This window comes from Erythrolamprus reginae, chromosome 1, assembly GCF_031021105.1.
Source record: "Erythrolamprus reginae isolate rEryReg1 chromosome 1, rEryReg1.hap1, whole genome shotgun sequence".
In the NCBI taxonomy this organism is placed as follows: domain Eukaryota; kingdom Metazoa; phylum Chordata; class Lepidosauria; order Squamata; family Dipsadidae; genus Erythrolamprus; species Erythrolamprus reginae.
The window spans coordinates 97,898,167-97,924,948 of record NC_091950.1 but is presented as its reverse complement, the minus strand read 5'-3'; the positions used below and the strand labels follow the sequence as shown (position 1 = coordinate 97,924,948).

Genomic DNA, 26,782 nt, shown 5'->3' with positions numbered 1-26,782 from the left:
GATGGAGAACGATGTGCTCTGCTGAGATTTCAAATGAGACAGTCAGCGGAGCAGGCAAAGAGAGACTCTTTCAAATAACTGAATTAGTGGCGTACAGGAACACAGCAGGAAAGGAAAACAAAATGGAGTATTCCAATTGGAGCACAGCTCAGAAGAATGGGATTCAACAATAGAAAAGGGAAGAGCTACACTGGAATTTCTTCCTTGGGCAAACCCCTGCCCTGGTGATAATTTTTCAAAATGCAAATTGCTACTCTGTAGGCACAGGAGAAACAATGACAATATTATGCTTAGAAAATGAGCACAAGTTTAAGTTTTAGTTTAAGTTTTATTAGATTTGTATGCCGCCCCTCTCCGAAGACTCAGGGCGGCTCACAACAACAGCAATACAATATACAAAGTACAAATCCAATATAAGTTAAAAGCAATTTAAAACCCATAAATATTAAAAAACGATCATTACTATACAATCACACCATTCTCATATACTGTATTACAGTCAGAAAAAGGTGGTGCTGGGGGGAAATGATAGTTAGGGGTAATTTGAATCTCCGGGGGGGAGTTGATTCCAGAGGGCTGGGGCTGCCACAGAGAAGGCTCTTGCCCTGGGTCTCGCCAAACGGCATTGTTTAGTCGATGGGACCTGGAGAAGGCCAACTCTGTGGGACCTGATTGGCCGCTGGGATTCGTGCAGCAGAAGGCAGTCCTGGAGGTATTCTGGTCCGATGCCATGAAGGGCTTTATAGGTCATTACCAGAACTTTGAATTGTGACCAGAAAGCTGGATGCTTAAGTGCTGTGGCCCAGTGAAGGGCTATCAAAAATTTTATTGCCATACTGTGGGCGTAGCTTATGCAGGACGCCCTGTATTTTCTTTCAACATCTTTCAGTGCTATTTTTGCTACCCCACTGCGTCCTCCACGGTCTGGGCAGTAACCCACCTCTATACGGCCCTATTGTGATCTACTGGTTGTGACCACTGCAGTTTTGTATTCCTTGTTGCTGTGTTTGATTTTCAAAGCAAAACAAAAGAAAACTAATTTTGCATTTTCTGGTTGATGCACCTTATCTTCATTCTTGTATTGTACACTTGCAGGGGGAAAAATGATTTGCTGTAGGTCCTTTATGTCAGACATCTTATCGGTGAACCAGATCTTAATCCCTTCTAGCCAACTTCACATTGCTTAATGGAAAAACCATCAGCAAAACTATCTCGAGCCAATCAAATTCTTAAAATGAAACTAACAGGAAGATGACAAATTGAAATTTAATGCCAACAGGCTATGGTGTATATCCTTTCAAGGTTGTAGGATTTAACTCAGCTTTTTTAGCCTCTGATTTCCAAATGTATTACAACAAACCTTTTGACCAGTTTTCCCCAAAATTCCTATTGGGATTTTTACTTTTGATGCCACAATAACCAGGTTTGGCAACACTACAACAATTGTGTAGATTTTATATATCAAAGTTTGAATACAGTTGTCCCTTGAACACTATACATTTCTGAGCTCTAGCACAACTAATTAAGAAGCACATGTCACTATTTTTTTAATTAATTAATTTATTTATTCCTTTGTCCAATACACAATACATATGGAAGAGAATAGACATGAAGTAATATATATAAAGATAATATGTAAAAATAGAGGAGAAGATATATGAAAGGAAGAAAATATATATGATATATGAGATAAAGGAAAGACAATTGGACAGGGGACGAAAGGCACACTAGTGCACTTATGTACGCCCCTTATGTACGCCCCTTATGTACGCCCCTTGACACAGGTTTCCCCATTAATTAAAGCAAATAGGTTATTTAAGTTAGTAATCAGCTACAGAATTTATTTTATGGCTCTTTGATTCTAGATACATTCCCCAATGTGGAAAAAATGAGAAAAGCATTAGCAAGGGGAAAATAGAAAACAAACTAACAAACTATAGAATGAAGAAGATATACACTATCAACATCTACGCTCTTACACAATTCTCCCACTATGCACACAGGGTTCCTCTTCATCTTCTTCTGTGTACTCTAAAATTATTGGGCTCTGTCCAAATGGATTCCAAACATATTTTCATGGAATGCTGTCACAATTTTAAAAGACAATTTTGGGAGGAATCTAGCTCTTTAACAGTTTTTGATTGCAGAAGTTAAGGTCCTGATTCCTGGTACCTTTATCCATCAATTGCACTTTGATCTTCAAATGATCTGTGGCACATTGTTGTGTTACTGCACCTTAGAATGCTATTGCACTTCCATGCAACTTCGTATTCAGGTGGTCTATAGTAGACTTGTGTAGTTATGAAATAGTTCATTAACCTATTATTCATCGTGATCACTAGAAAATGTCATTTGCTGGCCAAACATAAAAGATTACATTCTATTCAAACACGGATTCTTTCTGGTTCAGCTGACTCTTCGCTTTTATATATCCTTATACTCTTCAAAAATGAGGATCAGAAATAATTATGTGTTAAAAAGAATTATGTTGAAAGGATGAGTGAGTATCCCATGCTTCTGATGCAAGGACACCATTCACCAAAGTTTATAATATATTAAAATTGTCATTCCTTTTTAAAAAGAATAGTACAAAGCAATCACCTCAAAGTGCCAGCGATAAGGGCCAAAATACAGAAACATTAAATAAAAATTCTGGCTGAAATAAAATGATTAATCAGGATTTGATGAAAAACAGCGAGAGTTGACTTTATTTTACAGGATAAAGTATTCAGTGCACCCCATTTGTTAGTGCAATCACTAGCGCAATCATCACTGAGACAACTGTGATATGAAAAATGAAATAATTTTATGTCATCTGCATAATAGCAACAGTGCTGATACTGTCTGATGATGTTTTTCATGGTTGTAACTCGGAAGTATAACCGACAACAGTTACTCAGTATTGCTATAAGGCATTGCACACCAGAACAACTAGATTCAAGAACAGCATCGGACCAGAATATCTTCAGAACCGTCTTCTGCTGCACAAATCCCCGCGGCCGACAAGGTTCCACAGAGTTGGCCTTCTCCAGGTCCTGTCGACTAAACAATGTCATCTGGCGGGTCCCAGAGGAAGAGAAGAGCCTTCTCTGTGGCAGCCCCGGCCCTCTGGAATCAACTCCCCCAGAGATTAGAACCGCCCCCAGCCTCCTTGCCTTTCGTAAGTTACTGAAGACCCACCTATGTTGCCAGGCATGGGGTATTTGAGGCTAATATAGTTTATGTATGGTATGACTGAGTTGTAAGGTTTTAATGATATGGGTTTTTAGATGTTTTTAAGTATTGGATTTGTCACATTATTGATCTCTGTTGTGAGCTGTTCCAAGTCTTCGGAGATCTAATAATTTATATTTATTATTATTATTATTATTATTATTATTATTATCATCATCATCATCATCATCATCATCATCATCATCATCATCATTAATACCATCACTCTGCTAAACAACTAATTCCCACAATACTCTCAAATTATTCAATAAGACTGTATTACTATTATTCTTCTCATCCTTCCTAGTACCTATCTCTTCCCGCTTATGACTATAACCATGTTGCTTGTATCTTTACAATTTATATTGCTTTATTTATTTCCTAGTATGATTTGACTATCAGTAAGTAGTTGTATCTTATGATTCTTGATGAATGTATTTTATTTTTATTTATGTACAGTGAGAGCATATGCACCAAAGACAAATTCCTTGTGTGTCCAATCAAACTTGGCCAATAAAGAATTCTATTCTGTTCCATTTCATTCCATTCCATTCCATTGACAGGCTGCTTCACAATGAAACTTTTCTGTTCATCCTCCCTAATTTATATCTGCCAGGTGGTCCAGAAGGATACTATAATCTTGAGAGCTCTACCAGAAACAAGATTGCTCACTTTCTAACAAAAAGACTGAAGATGTATCTACCCCAAATCTAGGGTTAAAGTAAATTTGAAATAGATCAAAAACAACTGAAGTTTTCAAGAGCTCATGTCTCATATAATTTCAAAACTTTGTGGTATTACTAGTTTGAGACCCACACAACTGTAGAGTAGATCCCCAAATAGTCTTGATATAATAAAAAATGAGGTAGTGACAGATAAATCTGTAAAAAAAGGTCCTTGACTTGTCAATGAGTAGCAAGACTATGGTTTCTTTGAATAAATAGTACTACCCACTTCATAATTGTGCCCCATTTATTATGCCATCAACTATTAGCCCCGATACCTTATTTGTAACTACTTGTTCGAATGTTTGCCAGTGACAGATGTCAGTTTGGTTATTGGTTGTTCAACATGCTGGCTTTTAATTCCTATATGTAGGCTTCATGCTGCCATCATATAAGTAGGAACACTTCTGACTAATTAAGAAGAAGTTGTAAGAGCAGTAAGACTGCAACAGAAGGCAGGTATTCACAGAGACAAGCATTGCAATAGAGGGTAAATACAATGTTACCGCAAGCAAAGAATGCTATAGATTCTTTAGAAATGGGGGAAACAATGAAGGAGTGAGTATTCTGTGAAGATAAATGGGAGCATATCAGAACCTAGGATTTGAAAGGACCTCAAAAAGTCTTTCAGTCCATCTCTTTACCCATGGCATAGCTTTTTTAGTAGCTTCCTTAAAGTAACAAATGTTCTTAAAATTTGTACCTAATATACAGTGATACCTCGTCTTACAAACGCCTCGTCATACAAACTTTTTGAGATACAAACCCGGGGTTTAAGATTTTTTTGCCTCTTCTTACAAACTATTTTCACCTTACAAACCCACCGCTGCCACTGGGATGCCCCGCCTCCGGACTTCCTTTGCCAGCAAAGCACCCGTTTTTGCACTGCTGGGATTCCCTTGAGGCTCCGCTCCATGGGAAACCCCACCTCTGGACTTCGGTGTTTTTGTGATGCTGCAGGGGAATCCCAGCAGGGGAATCCCAGCAGTGCAAAAAGGGCGCTTCGCTAGCAACGGAAGTCTGGAGGTGGGGTTTCCCAGCGAGGGGAGCCTCAGTGAAATCGCAGCATTGCAAAAACACAGAGGTCCAGAGGTGGGGTTTTGAGGACTTCGGTGTTTTTGCGATGCTGTGATTTCACTGATGCTCCCTTCGCTGGGAAACCCCACCTCCAGACTTCCGTTGCCAGCAAAGCGCTTGTTTTTGCAATGCTGGGATTCCCCTGCTGGGATTCCCCTGCAGCATTGCAAAAAAACCGCAGACGTCCAGAGGTGGGTTTTCCCATGGAGGGGAGCCTCAAGGGAATCCCAGCAGCACAAAAACGGGCACTTCCGCTGGCAAAAGGGGTGAATTTTGGGGCTTGCACGCATTAATCACTTTTCCATTGATTCCTAGGGGAAACATTGTTTCGTCTTACAAACTTTTCACCTTAAGAACCTCATCCCGGAACCAATTAAGTTTGTAAGACAAGGTATCATTGTATTTTCATCAGGCAGGATGTATGTTTAGTTTCATATTCTTGGTTATGCTAACTATTTTGTCCAAATTGCACCCAGTTATAAATACAATTAAGATGTCCCAATAGATTGCAAGCAAGTAATTGATCTATGGCTTCAGTGGAATAAACTTTTTCTTTTCTTCCTGGTTAATAAATCTTTGCTGACAATTTATATGGGTGTGGAAGTGTGTCCTCCACATCAATACAATATAAAAATCGGATTTTCTTTCTTTCTTTCTTTCTTTCTTTCTTTCTTTCTTTCTTTCCTTCTTTCCTTCTTTCTTTCTTTCTTCTCCTCCTCTGCTTGATTAGACTCATGCTATTTTTCCCCTATTGCTGCTCTAACTCTGTTATTTCATTACCCTGAACATCTTGGAGGAGGAGAAATGCATTCTGCTTTCTAGCCAAAAGTCACAGGAATCTACATCTCTAGGAAAAGAGGTTGCTGATAAACTATCCAGCTAATTTTCTAATCACTGTCATCATTGCCAAAAGCTTAAGTAAAATCACTGGTGAATCCAAGTGCTTTGTGTATTGACAATACAATGCAAAAACCTTCATAGTCTAACTCTAGATTCTAAAAAAAAAGAAAACAATTGTTAATCAGTATTACAGATTTTTACTTCTTTATTTTTGTCCACCCTTCTGAAATGGCTATTAACTCTTATTACCCTTTTTTGTAAAATATGTGGTGCAAATCTCAATGTTCTACTAGTTAAAAGGAATGGGATATTTTTCTGGCATTACAGTTCCAGCATTGGGCTTTGTTTTAGATCGAATCTCATAAAAATCACACATACAATCCTCCAACTTTTCCATTGGGATCTTGCCTGTCAAAACAAAGGTTTCACTTTATATTCAAATAGCTCTTTTGTTTAGAATTGGTCAAAGGAAGCCAACTGGGACTCTTACCAACTGCAATATTAGTTTCAAAGCCTGCACTTAGGAAAGAGACAAACATCAATAAAATATCTGGGTGGCTGCCTTCACAGGATGGGAGACCAGGCTCCTTAAATTATGCAAAAGAAGGAAAGGAAAACACAATGCTTGAGTATGTATGGGCCACCTCCTAACCCCAAGGTGCCTGATGGAGCTGGCATATTTCCCTAGACAATATTCTTGTCCAGTCTGACTAATAAGCACTTACATTTACAGTGATAGAGCTGCTCTTGCTGAAGTTGTTTAAGATACTGCTTTCATATGTTCTCAGCAAATCCTATGAGGTCTGCAGAAGGGGCTATTAATTTTAGTAATAATGTGTTTGAGGCAAACTATAAAAAAATAAAACTGACCCCCCCCCCCCCCCCGGGTGATTCAAGAAAAACAAAACCAAGAGCAAATATTACACTAGAGACAACTTGTTAATTCTGAACGATTAGTGAACATCCCCTTTATTGCTGTGGATGTAGAAATATCTTGCCAGGCTTGTTAAAATGTGTTATGTTTTCATTGGATTAAAAGAGGTCTTAGCATTTAGCTAGCCTTGACTGATCTGGAAAAAGCTAAGTAAAGAAGAGAGTGATTAATACTTGCATGAGAAATCACAGGACTGTAGAGTAGAAAGCAAAAAAAAAAAACCAACACCCAATCCCAACAACCTTACATTTGAGAAAAAAGCCATGGCAAACCATCCTTATTATTTCCAAAATATCTTCATGAACTTGTCCATGTGGTTACCATACCAGAAGTCAATCCTCAATTCATGAGTGGCATTCTTTATATATCCTGAAGATTGAATTAATAACATCTTTCAAATTGCTAGCGCTGCAGTTTCATATTTTATCTGGGTATTTACAATGGACTGTAGAGGGAATTATACGGCAATAAAAAGTTCAATAGTTATTTGGGCAGATCAATCATAAATACTTTACTTCTAGCTTTGTATCTATAAGCAATATTGAAGAAAGTCCACTCCAACAGGGGAATTTCCTCTTCCTTTGCTCCTGTTTGCAATGCTGACTTCCACTTTGCTTGGCTGAGTTCCCAATCATTATGAAGATGTTAGAAGGACATATAGCAGAGCCATAGAAGAAAAAGACATGGTCAGTTCTGCTGAATGAAATGCCTGCATCTCCCAAAAAGTATGATTTTGAAAAATTGTACGAAAATGTTAGAATTTCCCAAAATTTGTCTATTCCGCAAAGAATAAAAAGGTCAACACACTCTTTTGATTATACTCTTAATTTTGTATTCTGGCTTATGTTCATAAACATTGCAAAAATAAGGATTAAAGCAAAAAACGAGGAGAGTGTGCCTCTCACATTTAAAACAAACTATGTTTTGGATGTTGATTGTGAGAGCAATCATGGGCTTTCCCAAATATGCCCATGTTACACCAACACTCCGCAGTCTGCATTGGTTGCCGATCAGTTTCCGGTCACAATTCAAAGTGTTGGTTATGACCTATAAAGCCCTTCATGGCACCGGACCAGATTATCTCAGGGACCGCCTTCTGCTGCATGAATCCCAGCGACCAGTTAGGTCCCACAAAGTGGGTCTTCTCCGGGTCCCGTCAACTAAACAATGTTGCTTGGTGGGACCCAGGAGAAGAGCCTTCTCTGTGGTGGCCCCGGCCCTCTGGAACCAACTACCCCCAGAGATTAGAATTGCCCCCACCCTCCTTGCCTTTAGTAAGTTTCTTAAAGCCCACCTCTGCCACCAGGCATGGGGGAACTGAGATACTCTTTCCCCCTAGGCCTTTACAATTTTATGCATGGTATAAGCTGTATGTATGTTTGGTTTTATAATAAGGGTTTTTAACTGTTTTAATATTGGATTGTTATATGCTGTTTTTATTACTGTTGTTAGCCGCCCCGAATCTACAGAGTGGGGCGGCATACAAATCCAATAAATAAATAAATAAATAAATGATTAGTGAAAATGTATCTATCTATGTGCCTATCTGGACTTCAGCTGCCTATCTGGACTTCAGCAAAGCCTTTGATACGGTTCCACATAAAGAGCTGATAGATAAATTAGTGAAGATTGGACTTAATCCCTGGATAGTTCAGTGGATTTCAAGCTGGCTGAAGCATAGACATCAGAGAGTTATTGTTAATGGCGAGTATTCTGAGCAGAGACAGGTTACAAGCGGTGTGCCACAAGGGTCTGTTCTGGGTCCTATTCTTTTTAATATGTTTGTGAGTGACATAGGGGAAGGTTTGGTAGGGAAGGTTTGCCTATTTGCCGATGACTCTAAAGTGTGCAATAGGGTTGATATTCCTGGAGGGGTCTGTAATATGGTAAATGATTTAGCGTTACTAGATAAATGGTCAAAGCAATGGAAACTGCAGTTTAATGTTTCCAAATGTAAAATAATGCACTTGGGGAAAAGGAATCCTAAATCTGAGTATTGCATTGGCAGTTCTGTGTTAGCAAAAACTTCAGAAGAGAAGGATTTAGGGGTAGTGATTTCTGACAGTCTCAAAATGGGTGAGCAGTGTGGTCGGGCAGTAGGAAAGGCAAGTAGGATGCTTGGCTGCATAGCTAGAGGTATAACAAGCAGGAAGAGGGAGATTGTGATCCCCTTATATAGAGCGCTGGTGAGACCACATTTGGAGTACTGTGTTCAGTTCTGGAGACCTCACCTACAAAAAGATATTGACAAAATTGAACGGGTCCAAAGACGGGCTACAAGAATGGTGGAAGGTCTGAAGTATAAAACGTATCAGGAAAGACTTAATGAACTCAATCTGTATAGTCTGGAAGACAGAAGGAAAAGGGGGGACATGATCGAAACATTTAAATATGTTAAAGGGTTAAATAGGGTTCAGGAGGGAAGTGTTTTTAACAGGAAAGTGAACACAAGAACAAGGGGACACAATCTGAAGTTAGTTGGGGGAAAGATCAAAGGCAACATGAGAAAGTATTATTTTACTGAAAGAGTAGTAGATCCTTGGAACAAACTTCCAGCAGACGTGGTTGGTAAATCCACAGTAACCGAATTTAAACATGCCTGGGATAAACATATATCCATTGTAAGATAAAATACAGGAAATAGTAAAAGGGCAGACTAGATGGACCATGGGGTCTTTTTCTGCCGTCAGTCTTCTATGTTTCTATGTTTCTATGTATCAATTTTTTAAATAAAATTTTTAAATGAAATTAAGGTCACATCCAACAAGGAGTAGAAAATTTCATGAAATATGAGAAATAGCCCCTGACTTACTACTGAATTTCCAAGGTGGAATTTCACCTGGAGATGCCAGCACCTGGAATTGTAAAATCATGTTTATTTATTTATTTGATTCATTTGATTTTTATGCCGCCCTTCTCCTTAGACTCAGGGCGGCTTACAACATGTTAGCAATAGAACTTTTTAATAGGCTAGCCTATTGCCCCCACAATCTGGGTCCTCATTTTACCCACCTTGGAAGGATGGAAGGCTGAGTCAACCTTGAGCCGTTGATGAGATTTGAACCGCTGACCTACAGATCTACAGTCAGCATCAGTGGCCTGCAGTACAGCACTCTACCTGCTGCGCCACCTCGGCTCTGTTGTAATAAGTGAAGTGTTTTCTTAAAAGGCCGTAAAAGTGAAGGGCCACTGTCATGTCACTTTCCCCCCCTGTTACCTAGCTATGAATTCAGGGACTCCATTGGATGGATCATCTAACCATGTAGGCTTAATCCATCACGTGCTAATAGCTGTTATAAATCTTGCTTTCAAGTCTTATTAACTATGAGTAGAAATGCAGCCCTGCTTTGAAGTTCTGGCATGGATTCATTCTTTCCCTCTTTGTGTGTGGTTTTTGTTGCAGCTGACCAGAGAGTTTTTTACCAAGGAACTGAAAAAGCATTATCAGGGGAACAATGAATCAGACGTCTTTTCTTCCACCTGGAACTCAGTCATGATCACAGTAAGTACTTGATTGTTTAATGCATCCTGATATGGATTTGAAAAAAAATCTTAATTACAGAACAGAGTCAGGACTGGCTCATGCTTACTTGATACCAGGAAATCCCCGGACTGTAGACTATATTGGGAAATCCTGCCCACCAAACAATAATAAGTGGCAAGTAATTTAGGAAGTTTTGCCAAGAAAATCATAGACATGAGATTACTAGGAGCTGAACTTGATTTAAAGGTAAACAAAATTGACATTCATTTTACATAAAACCGTGGCTGGCAGTTGCACAAAAGAATAAAAGCACAATTAATTTTGACAGAATAGGAAAGAAAAGAAAAGTAAGAGACAGGGGAATGGAAGGCTCACCCTCCTACAGTATAAATGCTTCTATTCCGGTTCAATAGGAGTTTCACTCTGGGAATGTATTTAGGATTATACAGCCAGGCTGGCACAGTGATTGGAATGCAGTATTGCAGGCTAACTCTGCCGACTGCCAGCAGTTTGATTCTCATTGGCACAAGGTTGACTCAGTCTTCCATCCTTCCAAGGTTGGTAAAATGAAGACCCAGATTGTTGGGGGTAATATGCTGACTCTGTAAACTGCTTAGAGAGGGCTGTAAAGCACTGTGAAGCACTGTATAAGCCTAAGTGTTACTGCTATTACAGCACCAGAACACAATTTTGCATCTCTATATTCAAAAATAATTTCTATTAAATAGTGAGACTTTCTTCCAAATAGGTATGAGTAAGCCCAAAGAGAGACCTAATGTGTCCAAGTGCTCTAACTATAACAGAATGGCAGAAAAGGTAAACAGGTGACAATTGCAAACTTCTACTCTTTTGTTGACACCATTTATAGGACTGGCTTTCAAACAAGCAGCTTGTTGTCTTTATGCATTGGCTGGGTTGGGGATCTACAAGGTATGAGTTCGAGGCACCTCCTGTTTCTTAACTATGGAAGCCTTTTTTAACAGAAGTAAAGCAAAACCTGAAAAAAAAGTCGGCCAGATATTGAAGGAATAAAATAAAATCTCTGAGATATGTGTGTGAAAGATCGGCAACAGTGGTTTTTCCCAACTAGCTTTTCTTGTGCCCATTTTGTTCTCTGTTCATTGCAAAACAAAACAAAACAGAATTAATTGTGCCAGGCTGCTTAAATTATGATATTTAAGTTGTTCTATATGCTCCTGGCTTAGTTAATTTTCAGTCAGATATCACTATTAAGGAATTCGTGCCTTATTTTATGGAAATGATCTCATTTGGCATTACCAGAGGATCAAAGGCAGCAATTTGAAAATGTTCTCATTAAGTTCTAATGAAGGTTGTTATTGCTGTTGCTTTAATTGTGTCACTCCTCTGGGAAATTGTTGGGTCTTAACATATGCAAGTCCATATGTAATGGTATTCCGGGATTTTTATATTACATTTTCTCAAACAAGCACTGAAACCTGGTTCCGGGATGGGTTTGTATAATGATAAAAATAAACTAACCATATTACAACTAGTGCAAAAGAGGTTGTGATATTGAAAATATAATTTTTAATAATATAGCATTAGATAATCTGAACACTTATTTATTTTACACAATAGTTTTCCTGTTCATAAAGACAGAAAATAGCAGGCAGTTCTTTGGAAGCTAATCAAAAGTCTCAGGCTTTTCACACACTCGACTAGAAACATATCTGCTTTATTTTATTTTATTTTTATTTTATTTTTTAAAGAAAATAGTAATGTTTAGGAAAAATAGAAATTTACATCAAATATCAAATTTTAACCTCAGTTTATACATTCAGAAATCTGATTTGGTTGCTTCAGTTTTGTCTTCAGTTGTCTTCACTTTTCCTAGAAAGCAACTTAATTCTGCCAGAAATATTAACCCTTTGATCACCTTTCCCATGTGCTAGTTTGGGTGCTGTGGTGTCAATGGTCCAGAAGACTTCGCGGCAACCTCTCTTTCGAGTCTTCTGGATTCCTATCCTGCTGTTCCTGAAGCTTGTTGCAAACGGGAGCTCCAGTCTCGTGATGGACCATTCATCAATAAAGAAGAATGTTTAAAAGGAAAGGAAGTGTATCAGAACCAACAGGTAAAGAGATTATCAAAAGTATTGTGCAAAAAATTCCTGCCTTGATAAAATTCTTTATCTGAATGATTGAAGACTATATCCTTTCTTTGGCTAAACTTCCAGGTTTTTGTACAAGATAGAGTAAAATAATAATAAAGAAATAAATGATAGGAAGAGAAACCAGGATTGGCTCTTTTAGTTTTTGCTAAATGCAAGTTTATGTGTATGTTTATGTTTATTAGATTTGTATGCCGCCCCTCTCCGTAGACTCGGGGCGGCTCACAATACAATAAAAACAATTCATAACAAATCTAATAATTTACAATTTAAGATATTTAAAAAACCCCATTATTAAGCAGACATACATACAAGCATACCATACATAAATTGTATAGGCCCAGGGGAGATGTCTCAGTTCCCCCATGCCTGACAACAAAGGTGGGTTTTAAGGAGTTTACGAAAGGCAAGGAGGGTAGGGGCAGTTCTAATCTCTGGGGGGAGCTGGTTCCAGAGAGTCGCGGCCACCACAGAGAAGGCTCCGACATTGTTTAGTTGACGGGACCCGGAGAAGGCCCACTCTGTGGGACCTAATCGGTCGCTGGGATTCGTGCGGCAGGAGGTGGTCTCGGAGATATTCTGGTCCAATGCCTTGAAGGGCTTTAAAGGTCATAACCAACATTTTGAATTGTGACCGGAAATTGATCGGCAACCAATGCAGACTGCGGAGTATTGGAGTAACATGGGCATACCTGGGGAAGCCCATGACTGCTCTTGCAGCTGCATTCTGCACAATCTGAAGTTTCCGAACACTTTTCAAAGGTAGCCCCATCTAGAGAGCATTACAGTAGTTGAACCTTGAGGTGATGAGGGCATGAGTGACTGTGAGCAGTGAGTCCCGGTCCAAATAGGGCCGCACCTGGTGCACCAGGCGAATCTGGGCAAACGCCCCCCTCGCCACAGCTGAAAGATGGTTCTCTAATGTGAGCTGTGGATCGAGAAGGGAGCCCAAGTTGCGGACCCTCTCCGAGGGGGTCAATAATTCCCCCCCCGGTGATGGACGGACAGGTGGGATTGACCTTGGGAGGCAGAACCCACAGCCACTCCGTCTTATCAGGGTTGAGTTTGAGTCTGTTGGCACCCATCCAGTACTTAAGAATCAGAATAGAGTTGGAAGGGACCTTGGAGGTCTTCTAGTCCAGTGCACTGCTCAAACAGGAGATCCTATACTATTTCAGTCAAGTGACTGACTAGCCTCTTCTTAAAAACCTTCAACTTCTGAGGGCAAGCTGTTCCACTGGTTAATTATCCTCAGCGTTAGGAACTTTCTCCTCCGTTCCAGGTTGCTTCTCTCCCTGATTAGTTTCCATCCTTTGTTTCTTGTCCTGCCCTCTGGTACTTTGGAAAATAAATTAACCCTCTCCTCTTTGTGGCAGCCTCTCTAATACTGGAATACTCTTATCATATCCCCCTAGTCCTTCTTTTCTCTAGACTAAACCTAAATCCTCCTGCCATTCTTCATATGTTTTAGTCTCCAGACCTTTGATCATTTTAGTTGCTCTTCTTACAAAACCAGGTTCCTCCCTTATGAAACCAGGTTGCAACGCCTTGGTCTCTTCAGCCTTGAAAAGCGGCGTGTAAGGTGTGACTTGATCGAGGTATAAAAAATCATGAGTGGGATAGAAAAGGTGGATAGAGAAAAAATATTTTCTCTATCACACAATACTAGGATGAAGGGGCACTCCCTAAAGCTCATAGGTAAGAAAGTGAGGACAAATCAAGGGAAATATTTCTTCACCCAGAGGGTCGTTGGTTTATGGAATTCACTTCACGACCTCAGAAGAGGTAATGACAGCTGTCAGCCTGAATAGCTTCAAGACAGGTTTAGACAGATTCATGGATGCCAAGTGTATCGGTGGTTATTGAAACGGATGTCCATGTGCCGCTTCTGTGTTGGTTGAGGCAGGCTGGATTCCCTTGAGTACCATTTGTTGGGGGTCAGGGGAAAGGGAAGGTTTTGCCTTCTCTTTCTGCTCACGATCCCCATGTACAATTGGTGGGCCACTGTGTGACACAGAATGCTGGACTCGATGGGCTTTGGCCTGATTCAGCATGACTCTTCCTAGGTTCTTAGGTTCTCTGAACTTTTTCTGAGGTCTCAATATCATTTTTGTAATGTGACCAAAACTGGATGTAGTATTCCAAGTGTGGTCTTACCAAAGCTTTATAAAGTGGTGCTCTTACGACCTTTACATTTTCAAGAAACATCATCTAGTAGGAACATATTTATTTTTTAATTCCATTTTCTTAGCCCCCTATCTCAGTCAATGACTTTCAGCAAGATTCAGCATTCAAAAAGATAGGTTCATTCTACCAGATTGAGTTAGACAGGTAGAGACTGTTGGAAAAAAGTGAACTCTCAGTTAACCCATCCCAGGACATGTAGGGCTTTAAACATGGTAAACAGCACCTTGAACTGCACCTGGAAATATACCAGTAATCAGTGTAGCTCACACAGAAGTGATGTTACAGGTGCTGCATATCTGGCACCACTTACTACCTATGTAAGCCACATTCTACACCAGTTGATGTTTCCAAATGCTCTTCAGGGATAGCCCCACTAGAGCAGTAGAGCAGTTTAGATCATATCATAGTGGTCTAAATTTTGCAAATGGTTAATTAATATTTTAAAATAATGATGCATCTATAGCCATGATGGTAAACCTTTTAGACACCAAGTTTCCAAACCGCAGACACGCACATGCCCAAACTGAAAGGTGTGCATGCATGTGTGAAGAAATGTGCGTGCATGCATGCATGGACATGTGCATGCACAGCAGAGACCCAAGACCAGCTGACCAGCAGGATGCGGAGCATCCCAACACCGGCAGCACAGCAAGAGGTAAGATCTTTTTCTTTTGTGAGCTTCTGTTTCATCGTTTGCAGTGAAACAGAAGCTCACTGAAGAAGCACTACAGAGATATGAGCTGGGACGACGGCACACATGCCAGCAGATATGGTTCTGTGTGCCACCTCTGGCACACCTGCCATAGGTTCACCATCACAGATCTATAGCATAGGGCAGTGATCGTAAACCTATGGCACGGGTGCCACAGGTGGCACACGGAACCATATCTGCTGGCACGCAAGCTGTTGCTATAGCTCAGCTAAAACATGCATTTGTGTGCTGATTTTTGGCTCACACAGAGGCTCTGGGAGGCTGTTTTTGGCTTCCAGAGAGCCTCTGCGGGGATGGGGGAAGGAGTTCTTACTCTCTCTCAGCTCCAGGGATGCCTTTGGCGCCTGGGGAGGGCAAAACATGAGCCTACTGGGCCCACCAGAAGTTGGGAAACAGGCCATTTCCAGCTTCCAGGGGGAGGAGAGTTGTTTTCACTCTCCCCAGACATTGAATTATGAGTGTGGCACTCACACATGTGCGATAGTGTGCACATATTTATTTATTTGTTTGTTTGATTGATTTGTATGCCACCCCTCTCCGAAGACTCGGAGTGGCTCACAACAATAAAACAGTACAAATCCAATTGATTAAAACAATTTAAAAACCCTTAATATAAAAAGCAGTCATACATCTCATATAAACCATACACATGCTCTTTTGGCACCTGAGAGAAAAAAGGTTCGCTATTACTGGCATAGGGGGGCATGTCTGCAGAATAGTGGAAAATGAACCAAAGAATCTTGCAACAGTGCTTCTACTCACAAAGCACATATGAACAACTTAAGCATCATAGAGATTTTATAACCTGTCTTCCAGTCTAAGGGGTTTTTTTTCCAAAAGGTAAACAAGTTGATTAAGCTTAGAAGCCCAATCAAACATTTCCTGACGTAAGTGTGGTGGGAAATATTTTCAGAATTCTTTTCCTTCATGCCTTGTTCATTGTGATGAACATTGGTCAATTTTTCTGTAACTTAATACTGTTCAGTCATGTTTGTTACCTTGTGTTGTGATTCAGCCTGAGGCTCCTCAGGGACCGGCTGGATCTCTGCCGGATCCATGCCCAGAGGAGGAGGACAGTGAACAGGAGGGGGAGGACCAGGCAGACGGGGGAGAGGAACATCAGGAAGAGGAGGAGGGAGAGCAGCCTGAGACCCCCTGGGGGGGGCTCTCCCCAGCTAGTAGCCTGGATTCATTGGATGAAGACGCACAGGCTATAATAGACATGAGGCAGCGACAAGCAGCTCAAAGACGGGGCCAATTAGAAAGGTATTTCCATCCCTGAATTGGCAACAGCTGGGTTTGGGTGTGGTTCTCCTCAGCAGGGTTGAAAAGGCAGGCCCGCCCTTACAGTCTTGTGGAGTGTTATCAACTGGGAGTCCTGTGACCTTGCTTCGATCCTCGGCGTCTCTGATCTTGGCTTGTGGCCTAGAAGTCTGGAAGACTTGGGGGACGCGTGGGTTTTATTATCTCCAGCGTTGTTTTTGCCAGCAAGAATCCTGTTTTATTGCCTGGCCTTCGTGAAACCTCTGTGAAGCTTCATAGTGTTCCTGTCTGTAAGAACAGTTTTTGTTACCTCTGTTTGCTTTGAATTATATAAACTGCCTTTGCTTTTTACCAGTGTGTCTGCTACTCTTTTTGGTTGGTGTTGGCGTCTGGGGGGACCCAGACAGAACACCTTGGATTATTTTTTAACTGTTCCACACTAGGACAATATGACTACACTAAACAAGAACTAAACTCTCAAATAGTGCTTCTTGTAGTTTCTGTCTTTCAGTAAGGATGAGTAGGGACCACCTTCCACAGGGTCTAAGGAGTTTTGCCTTCCCATTTGCAACCCTCTTTTTTCTGGAATAGTTCATCTCCTCAGATCAAATCAGCCTCAATCTTAACCTTGTTGTATTTTAGGAGAGCTTGCAAAAATGTGGCCTTCTTGGATAGCCTAGGAAGGCAGCTGGGATTTGCTGAAAGCTCCAGTCTTTCAATATTGATAGTTCCTCCCTGCCTGTATTTTTCTTTGTAATGTTATAAAATATGATTATAATGAATAAATTTGAACTTTATATTTTTATATTGACTGTTTTTATTAATTGTGTTACACTGCCCACGCTCCCATTTTGTAAGATGGGCAGCTGCTCATTTTCGATTAATCAGTGAAGAATAAATAAATCATTTGTAATGCTCCTTGTTAATAATTATTCTGTTATTAAAATGTATTGTTTTGTTTTGTTTTATTTTTTATTTTAATTTCTTTCTTTTTTGCTCAGTGTCCCCTTAGTTTGAAATTAACTTGGTAATTTATTAATTAGATGCACTCACTTTGCATAGACATTTATTTCAAGATAGATTTCTTTCTTTCTTCCCAGGGTTGCTACACTGTGATCCTGAATTCCCTTGAAACCTATGTGTATCTTGCAGGAGCTCTTGCCATTGGTGTTTTAGCCATCGAGGTACAGTACAAGTGGGATCCTCCTGGTCCCAGTAATGTCAAAAGATGCCTCCTTTCCTTATGTTCCTACCACAGCCTCCTCATCTGAATTTTTATTTTCTAGTCAGAAAGTTAGAAACATAGAAACATAGAAGACTGATGGCAGAAAAAGACCTCATGGTCCATCTAATCTGCCCTTATACTATTTCCTGTATTTTATCTTACAATGGATATATGTTTATCCCAGGCATGTTTAAATTCAGTTACTGTGGATTTACCAACCACGTCTGCTGGAAGTTTGTTCCAAGGATCTACTATTCTTTCAGTAAAATAATATTTTCTCACGTTGCTTTTGATATTTCCCCCAACTAACTTCAGATTGTGTCCCCTTGTTCTTGTGTTCACTTTCCTATTAGTTACTTGTAGGAATGTATTTTCTAAAAAAATGATTTTTATTTCTCAAATTTGGACATTGCAAGATGTGCAGAGTTCAACTCCCAGAATTTCCCTGGCTGGGAATAATTAGACAATTATTACCAAATTTGAGAAAAACTAACTCAGCGGTAGTACCTTAGGTTTTATGTGAATAGAAGCACATTACTGGCATTCCTTCAAGCAGCTAGTGGTTGAGAAAATTAAAGTGAGGTATGACTCAAAACTGCTGCACACCTCTTCTTATTAGTTTGGGAGCTGATTTGGAAGGCTAAAGTTTGAATGGGCACTGAAAATCCTATATAATCCTCCTAGTTGCTAACTTGAAGCGTTTATCTGTGCTGGGAAACAACTATCCTGCACTGCCCTCTAGTGTTAGCCCTAGCTTATTCACTCATTCTAAATACATATGTTTGAGATGAGGTCAGTATTACTTCATAAAGCTGCGTGGAAACAAAGCAATTATTTATTTATTTATTTATTTATGATTGATGGATTGATTGAGTGATTGATTGGTTGTTTGGTTGTTTGGTTGGTTGGATTAAGAACATAAGAAGAACCATGCTGAATCAGGCCAAAGCCAATCGAGTCCAGCATTCTGTGTCACACAGTGGCCCACCAATTGTCCTTGGGGATCTTGAGTAGAAAGAGAAGGCAAGACCCTCACTTTCCCCTGACCCCCAACAAATGGTACTCAAGGGAATCCTGCCTGCCTCAACCAATATAGAGGCGGCACATGGACATCCATTTCAATAACCTTGGATTTATATGCCACTCCTTTCTGAGGACTCATACAACATATAAAAAGAGACAATAAAATACAGTAAGCTAAATCCAATTAATTAAAACTAAGTAAACTGTTCTAAAATCCTTAATTATATTAAAAGTCAATCATACCCATTCAAACAACAAGCATACATAACATACATACATACATCTCCTTTTCTAATTTAGCATTCATTAGAAAATTATTCCTGTATTCACTTATGGATCAGTTTAGTAGGGGTTTTTTTAGGCTTTTGTAGAGATTTTCAAGATTTGATGGGGTTGCTTAAGTTTCCACATGTTGCATGGATGAACTATCCTGGCTTAAGGAGTCCTGGGTATTCTTCAGCAGAGGTGATTCTATAGTTAAATGTATGTCACAGCATATTCTTCCTAGACGGGCGGCATACAAATCTAAATAATATTTATTTATTTATTTATTTATTTATTTATTTATCTAGATTTGTATGCCGCCCCTCTCCACAGACTCGGGGCGGCTCACAACGAGTGAAAAAAGACAGTTAGCGACAAATCTAAATTCCTACTAAAAAACATTTTAAAAACCCCATTTCCTAACACACATACATACACACATACCATTCATAAATTGTACGCCCAGGGGAGATGCCTCAGTTCCCCCATGCCTGACGACACAGGTGGGTCTTAAGGAGCTTATGAAAGGAGAGTAGGGGCAGTTCTAATCTCCGGGGGGAGTTGGTTCCAGAGGGCCGGGGCCGCCACAGAGAAGGCTCTTCCCCTGGGGCCCGCCAACCAATATTGTTTAGTTGACGGGACCCGGAGAAGGCCCACTCTGTGGGACCTAATTGGTCGCTGGGATTCGTGCGGCAGAAGGCGGTCTCGGAGATATTCTGGTCCAGTGCCATGGAGGGCTTTAAAGGTCATAACCAACACTTTGAATTGTGACCGGAAGTTGATCGGCAACCCATGCAGACTGCGGAGTGTTGGTGAAACATGGCCCTACCTAGGTAGGCCCATGACTGCTCTCGCAGCTGCATTCTGCACGATCTGGAGTTTCCGAAACTTTTCTGGAGTTTCCGAACCTCGAGGTGATGAGGGCATGAGTGACTGTGAGCAGTGAGTCCCGGTCCAGATAGGGCCGCAACTGGTGCACCAGGCGGACCTGGGCAAACGCCCCCCTCGCCACAGCTGAAAGATGGTTCTCTAATGTGAGCTGTGGATCGAGGAGGACGCCCAAGTTGCGGACCCTCTCTGAGGGGGTCAATAATTCCCCCCCCAGGGTAATGGACGGACAGATGGAATTGTCCTTGGGAGGCAAAACCCACAGCCACTCCGTCTTATCCCACCCCTCATTAGATTATCTGAACCAAAGAAAAGGAGATGGAAGAAACTATTGGAATTTGTCAATTAAAAAATAATAATCTTAAAGAGCTGAAGCTTTAAATTGATCATTGGCTCACAGGGAGGCCATAAAAACAATTAAGGAAATGTATGATATTACTTCAGCAGGATTAAGTTGCTATTTAGTGATTATTTTCCACAGACAAAGTTTGAAGCAAATTTGTCCAACTGGCCTCCAAATTCTTGCGGGCTAAGGAAGAACAGAATTCCCCATCCTTCTTTAAAAAAAGTGTACAAACTTTAATCAGGAGAAAAAGTGTTAATGATTTCCATACAAAATAGTTCTTTTGGATAAAACTGAAATAAAATTGAATCCTAGACTAATTCTTCCAATAGTTCTCCTTTTTTTAAAGCTAAGTATTGCTACACTTTTCTGTTATAGTAAGATTCAGTGGGGACCTATTTTGCCATGTTAGATATAAATGTTGTCTCTGACATAGCATGTAGATCAGGAGTGAGTTCTACTTACTTTGCCCACCAGTTCACATCACGACGGAAGTGCATGTCTATTCCTAGAAAATATTTTTTTAAAATAGTACCTGTGCATGCACAGAAGCAAAAGTTAGCTTCTGTATATGGGCAGAAGCAAAATCCAAAATGGAGGTGGCCACAAACTGCGAACGACAAAACCAGCTCTGTGACGTCATGACCGGTTTACTAACAGTTCTAAAGAACCAACTAGAACCAGTAGGAACCCACCTTTGATATAGATAATACTCCCTAATATCCTTCTAATACTTCAGATTTTCATAGAGATGGGCAGACAGACAGATCTGCATACATCCACATATAGATCCACATACGTCCATATTTGATATGTCTCTAATACATAACTACTTTTAAATTTACAATTTTATGTCCTTTATGCCTTCTGTGTCTACTTTATATGGCTCCTAAATTCAACTTTTTATCTATTATATTTTAAGGTTTGTTCCTAATGGCTATTTATATACAGTGGTACCTCATCATACGAACTTAATTGGTTCCAGGAAGAGGTTCGTAAGGTGAAAAGTTTGTAAGATGAAACAATGTTTCCCATAGGAATCAATGTAAAAGCAAATAATGTGTGCAAATCCTTCAGGAAAATCCCAAACTTTAGAAGGGAGGTGAACAGAGGGCAGGGAGGAGCAGCTAAAGGGGACGGGTGGAAGAAGCAAGGCTAGGCTAAAGGGTGAGTGGGAAGGAAGAAAGGCAAGGGGGGCGCCCCTCCCTTTTCTTTCTTCAAAAGACACCATTTCAGTGCCTTTGCAAGCACCTTGTTCTCTGCAAAAAATTTCTTCCCCCAAGCTGCCCCTCCCTCCTCCCTTTTCTTTCTTAAAAAGACACCGTTTCAGTGCCTTTGCAAGCACGTTGTTCTCTGCAAAATCTTTCCTACTCCAAGCAGCCCCTCCCTTTTCTTTCTTCAAAAAAGGGGGGGAAAGAAACCCCTTCATCCCAGCAGCAGCTGCTTGGGTTCGTAAGGTGAAAATAGTTCGGAAGAAGAGGCAAAAAAATCTTAAACACCGGGTTCGTATCTTGAAAAGTTCATTAGAAGAGGCGTTCATAAGATAAGGTACCACTGTATATATAAACACACACCCTTAAAGGTCTATGACTGTAATAAAATGGATTTGGTTTGATCTGTAATAATAACCAGGATCCTCTCTTTTGTTTTATGTCTTTTACAGCTGTTTGCTATGATCTTTGCTATGTGCCTCTTTCGGGGGATCCAGTAGGAAGCATTTCATGAGCCACAAATGATTTTTTTCAAGGACTTGCTTTGAAGAAGGAAAAGAAAGAAGATAAATTTTATTTTTCGGTTAGCAAACTAAAAAAAGGAGGGAAAGGACTGTAATATATTAATGATCAAAAGGATTGTACTTCAGGGGCTGGAACTTTGAGGTGCTGTCTTGTTCCTTGCCATCTCCAAGAGGAGTCATTCATCTGAAGCCACTCAAATGGATTGCACTAAAAACCTGCAAGTCAGGGATGGGAAATGAACTCTAATAATATCCAGGATGTTGTCTGGAACACACATCTCTCATACAATAATGATCCACTGATTGAAGAAGATAAAGAAGACTACCTACTTTAAACCAGATCTTCATTTAAAATACTAAAACTGTCATCTAAAGCATTGAGATATATACAGGTTACTTCAGTTTTAAGCTAAGAGGGGGAAATGCATTGGCACTTGACTTGCAAGCCTTCTACCAAGATAAATAGTTTTCCATCTCATGTGTGATCCAGAAGATACAAGCATTCAGGAATGCTTGGAATGGAGAATGTCTTCTCCAAGAATCTTGAGGATGGGGTTGTGTGTATCAGATCTAATGGTGAAAATTGGGGTAAGCTGAAATCAGTGCATACCATTTTAGTGCATACCCTTAAATTTCCTGATCAGTGTTATATGAAAACAAAGACTAAAGCAGCTCAGCTGCTGGGTCCCTCACCTTAAAGGAAAAAAAAAGTATGTTCTTGTCTAGAATTGTTGGTGCTGTCTCCCATAAGGAGATGTATCTGTTTTGGGTTTTTTAGGCTTTTGAATGTCTTGTCACCATCATGCTCTGTGAAAAATACATTGCCAAGTTTGGCCTTCATATAGCAATTGATTTAGCTTGGTGTCTTGTCCCCATGTGCCTTTCAATTGTGTTAAAAATAATCCCCAACAAGCACGGAAAGCAGTGAGGCTGTTTTGCAGTTGCCTTTTGCAAAATTTAATTTGTAAGTTTTGTGGTGTTGCTTCTGACCTAGGCATTCTTCGCTTTAAAAAACCCCAATATACTCTTTATTTTATTTTATTTTTATTTTTATTATTTTTAACTATTGTCAAGTTCTAGCTTTAGTGGTCTATTATCCACTCAGCAAACACAGTCAATAAGCCCAAAAGGGCAGAATTGAAGTTTCAAGACATACAAATAGCAATGTGTAAAAACATTTGAAGTATAAAACAAAGAACTTTGAGCTTTGATCTCAAGTTTTAAATAGTTATTTCCAGTTTGAAATAGTTTTCCCTGATCATTCCAGAAGAGCCAACCTGCCCAAAAACACTTGCTTCAAACTGGGAATATTTTGGTCAGCCTTAAATTCAAGCTGTTGTGATTGCTTAGGATTCTGATGGATATTAAATTAGGGTGAAATTGCATTATTTACTGAAAGGTGGACAAAGATTTAAACTGGCAAAATAATGTGATATGACATTACTTTAAAAGAGATGGTAACCTACTACTGAAAGTGTGAATAGGATTTGCTGACATAAGATGCCAAAGATGAGATGTTGAGAATCCCTGTGGAAAGCAACATTAACAGGATGTTCATTTATAAGTAATAATCTCCACAAGTATAAGTTTGGGGGGGTGAGGGAACCAGCAGTTATTATTTGATATGAGATAAAAAATATGCTAGAACAATCATAGTTATCATGGCTATTTGGTTAATGAGCATATGATAAGTTAAATCTCAATCTTTGACAATCTCTCAAATATGATTTCAGTGTTAGTTTGTTAAGTTCTGTGCTTTAGAATTCACCATGACTTCCAAACACAAGAAAGCCAGGATCTGAAGAAGAATTCTGTTAGTTGGTCCCATCTAGAGATCCTGATCTCCCACAATACATTTTGTTAGTAGAGTGGGGGGGACAGAATTATATTTGAACAAGGAGAGACATAATAAGAGGGGTTGGAGGTGCTTACCTTTGATTTCGTAACCTATTATTGGCTGTTACCATGGGGCAGGTCCAGCAAATGAACTGCAGGTGATTAGTGGTTTCTTTAATTCCAACTACTAAGCCTAAGCCAACAGGAAGCATACTACATGTGCTATTAATTTTTATTCAGAAATCTCTGAAGATCAATACCTATTTCAAGGAGTTGGCCCTGAGATATGTTCGCTGGCTTCCTCCAAAAGATACTTATACCCTGAAAAATGAAACTTATTAAGTGAAAGGTGGGACAGGTGGCAGAACTAAGAGAAATCTAATATAGTTTCCTATTCTATTTCTGTTTCAGAATCTCAGTGCCTATGGGTCTTTACTCTAGCTTATCTGATGGTTTTCTAATTTCTGACTCACTCTGCTATCTCCAGTTTGCGCTCCAGTTTGAACACTTTTCTGTTTTAATGTTCCCTTTCCTTTCAATACTTCAGCACAAGCACTCACGATAATCCCAAAGAAAATCCTAAAGAATGACACTGAGCTAGCTGTATGAGCAATCAAATCTAATCTACTCTTTAGTAATGGCTTAATCTAGCTTCTGTTTAAGCAATTCCAATGAAAGGGAGACCACCACTTCCTTGGCAGAGAAAAGAGAGCCAATTTTTTTACAAAATAATGGGAATTAACTTGCTGGCTTCAAAGATTCCCGTCAAAAACATCTGACACTTACTGCAAAACCACACTAATGTCTGACAGAAGGAATAAATGTATTTATGTAAGAGAATTATTAAAAGTAACAGTATCAGATTTGACCATGCATGCAATGAGAAAAACGCAATTGGGATTTTTGTGATGTCAGATTTGCTAAATTCATTTTAGAATAGTCAAGGATTGTAAGATTGATTTTCTATTCTGTGTTTAGTTAGAGTTAGGCTGCTGCCGTTAGATCCCAAATATCATTTGTTTGGTTTAGGCTTAGCAGATCAGATTAAAGTGAGCCTTTTTGGGGGGGGGGTTCATAAACTTTGGTGTATTATGGGAGCCCAGCAAAATATAGAATTATGATTCAACAATCTATAGCTCAGCATGATACATGACCCAACCCTTCCAGCAAATTCCAAACTGCATCATCTCTCTTCCTGACCTGAAAATAGATTAAAGGGCAATTTCAATTCCAAATAAACTTGTGCCTGAACCCTTTGTCACTAATCTTATTAAGAAGAAGGGATGACCCATAACATGTTCTTCTACCCAAGCTTAAGTGAAATGAATATATTCTGCTCAAAAAAAAAAAAAGGGAACACTCAAATAACACATCCTAGATCTGAATGAATGAAATATTCTCATTGAATACTTTGTTCTGTACAAAGTTGAAGGTGCACAACAGCATGTGAAATTGATTGTCAATCAGTGTTGCTTCCTAAGTGGACAGTTTGATTTCACAGAAGTTTGATTTACTTCGAGTTATATTGTGTTGTTTAAGTGTTCCCTTTATTTTTTTTTTGAGCAGTGTATATGGCTAAACCCTTGCAGAGATTGAATGCTTCAAATGGAGTTTGTCCAGAAGAAACTGGGTCAGGGCTGTCTCCTTCTTATGTTGGTGTTTGTGACTCTAGATCCACCCAAGTATTTCTCATTCTCTGTGGTTGTCACTGTTGCAAGTGCCTGGGAAGCAGGTCACTTATAAAGTAAATGTTGAGATCTATTTTAAATGTTCCTTTTATTAGAAGGCTAGAGCTAATTTAACTTGTATTCCTTATTGTAATGCTTTTTATATTGAAAGGGATTTTTTGTAACATAAAAATAGGATGCTATTCTGAAGCATTTGCACAGTTTCTGTGTGCATTTCTTAAAAAATGAAAAGATAAAAATAAAGACACTGTGACAACAAAGCTTTACTTTCCACAATTCACGGCTTCTGCGTTTTTCTTTTTGAAATTGAAGTGTAATAAGCCTTTTTCCTGAGGGGGAAAAATAGAGTCAAAATCCAACAGTAAAACTTTGCACTGAAAATATGGAACAATTAGACCATGTCCTGTTCCAAATTATGAAATCCGATATAATCACCAAGTTGGGTTTTTTTATTTTTGTTTTGAGTTAAGACTGGGTTGGCGCTTACTCTTCAGAGATCACACAAAATGTTTTGACTTTTTGAAAGCATTTGCACGTTCACTGTGAAAAGCCTGCAGGAAGCCGGAATGTACATTGAAGACATTTTTGAAAACACAATTGTTTTTAGATTGTCAAGGTTATTTGAATAAAGTTGGCACAGGATGGACTTTATCTTAAAGGCTCAAAGGGAAATGTTCTTCAACCACAATTGAACTTTTTATATACAGCGAGCACATTAAAGAATGATCTCTTGGGGTTACATATGAATGGATCAATAAACAAAGGTTATTTGCCCAAATGTTATTTTGGAAAAAAAAAAAGGCTTAGAAATACAATACTTTACTTAAACGCAAAAACCAGTAAGGATATGACTGTAGCCATATCCAGCATAACATTCTTACACCAACACTCCGCAGTCTGCATTGGTTGCCGATCAATTTCCGGTCACAATTCAAAGTGTTGGTTATGACCTATAAAGCCCTTCATGGCATCGGACCAGAATATCTCCGAGACCGCCTTCTGCTGCACGAATCCCAGCAACTGATTAGGTCCCACAGAGTCGGCCTTCTCCGGGTCCCGTCAACTAAACAATGTCGGTTGGTGGGCCCAGGGGAAGAGCCTTCTCTGTGGTGGCCCTGATTCTCCAGAACCAGCTCCCCCCAGAGATCAGAACTGCCCCTACCCTCCTTGCCTTTCGTAAACTCCTCAAAACCCAGGCATGGGGGAATTGAGATAT

General features: G+C 39.7%; 1 protein-coding gene across 1 annotated transcript in view; it reads left to right on the top strand.

The window, feature by feature from the left end:
* The window catches only part of TSPAN18 (tetraspanin 18), a 215,966-nt gene extending 190,124 nt beyond the window's left edge, over nt 1–25,842 (top strand). The window contains exons 7-10 of the mRNA XM_070760586.1: nt 10,193–10,291; nt 12,187–12,366; nt 17,665–17,748; nt 21,971–25,842. Coding sequence (XP_070616687.1) covers nt 10,193–10,291; nt 12,187–12,366; nt 17,665–17,748; nt 21,971–22,018 — 411 coding nt within the window. The 3' untranslated portion in view covers nt 22,019–25,842. The remainder of the gene's footprint in view (nt 1–10,192; nt 10,292–12,186; nt 12,367–17,664; nt 17,749–21,970) is intronic.
* Nucleotides 25,843–26,782: the final 940 nt, after the last annotated feature.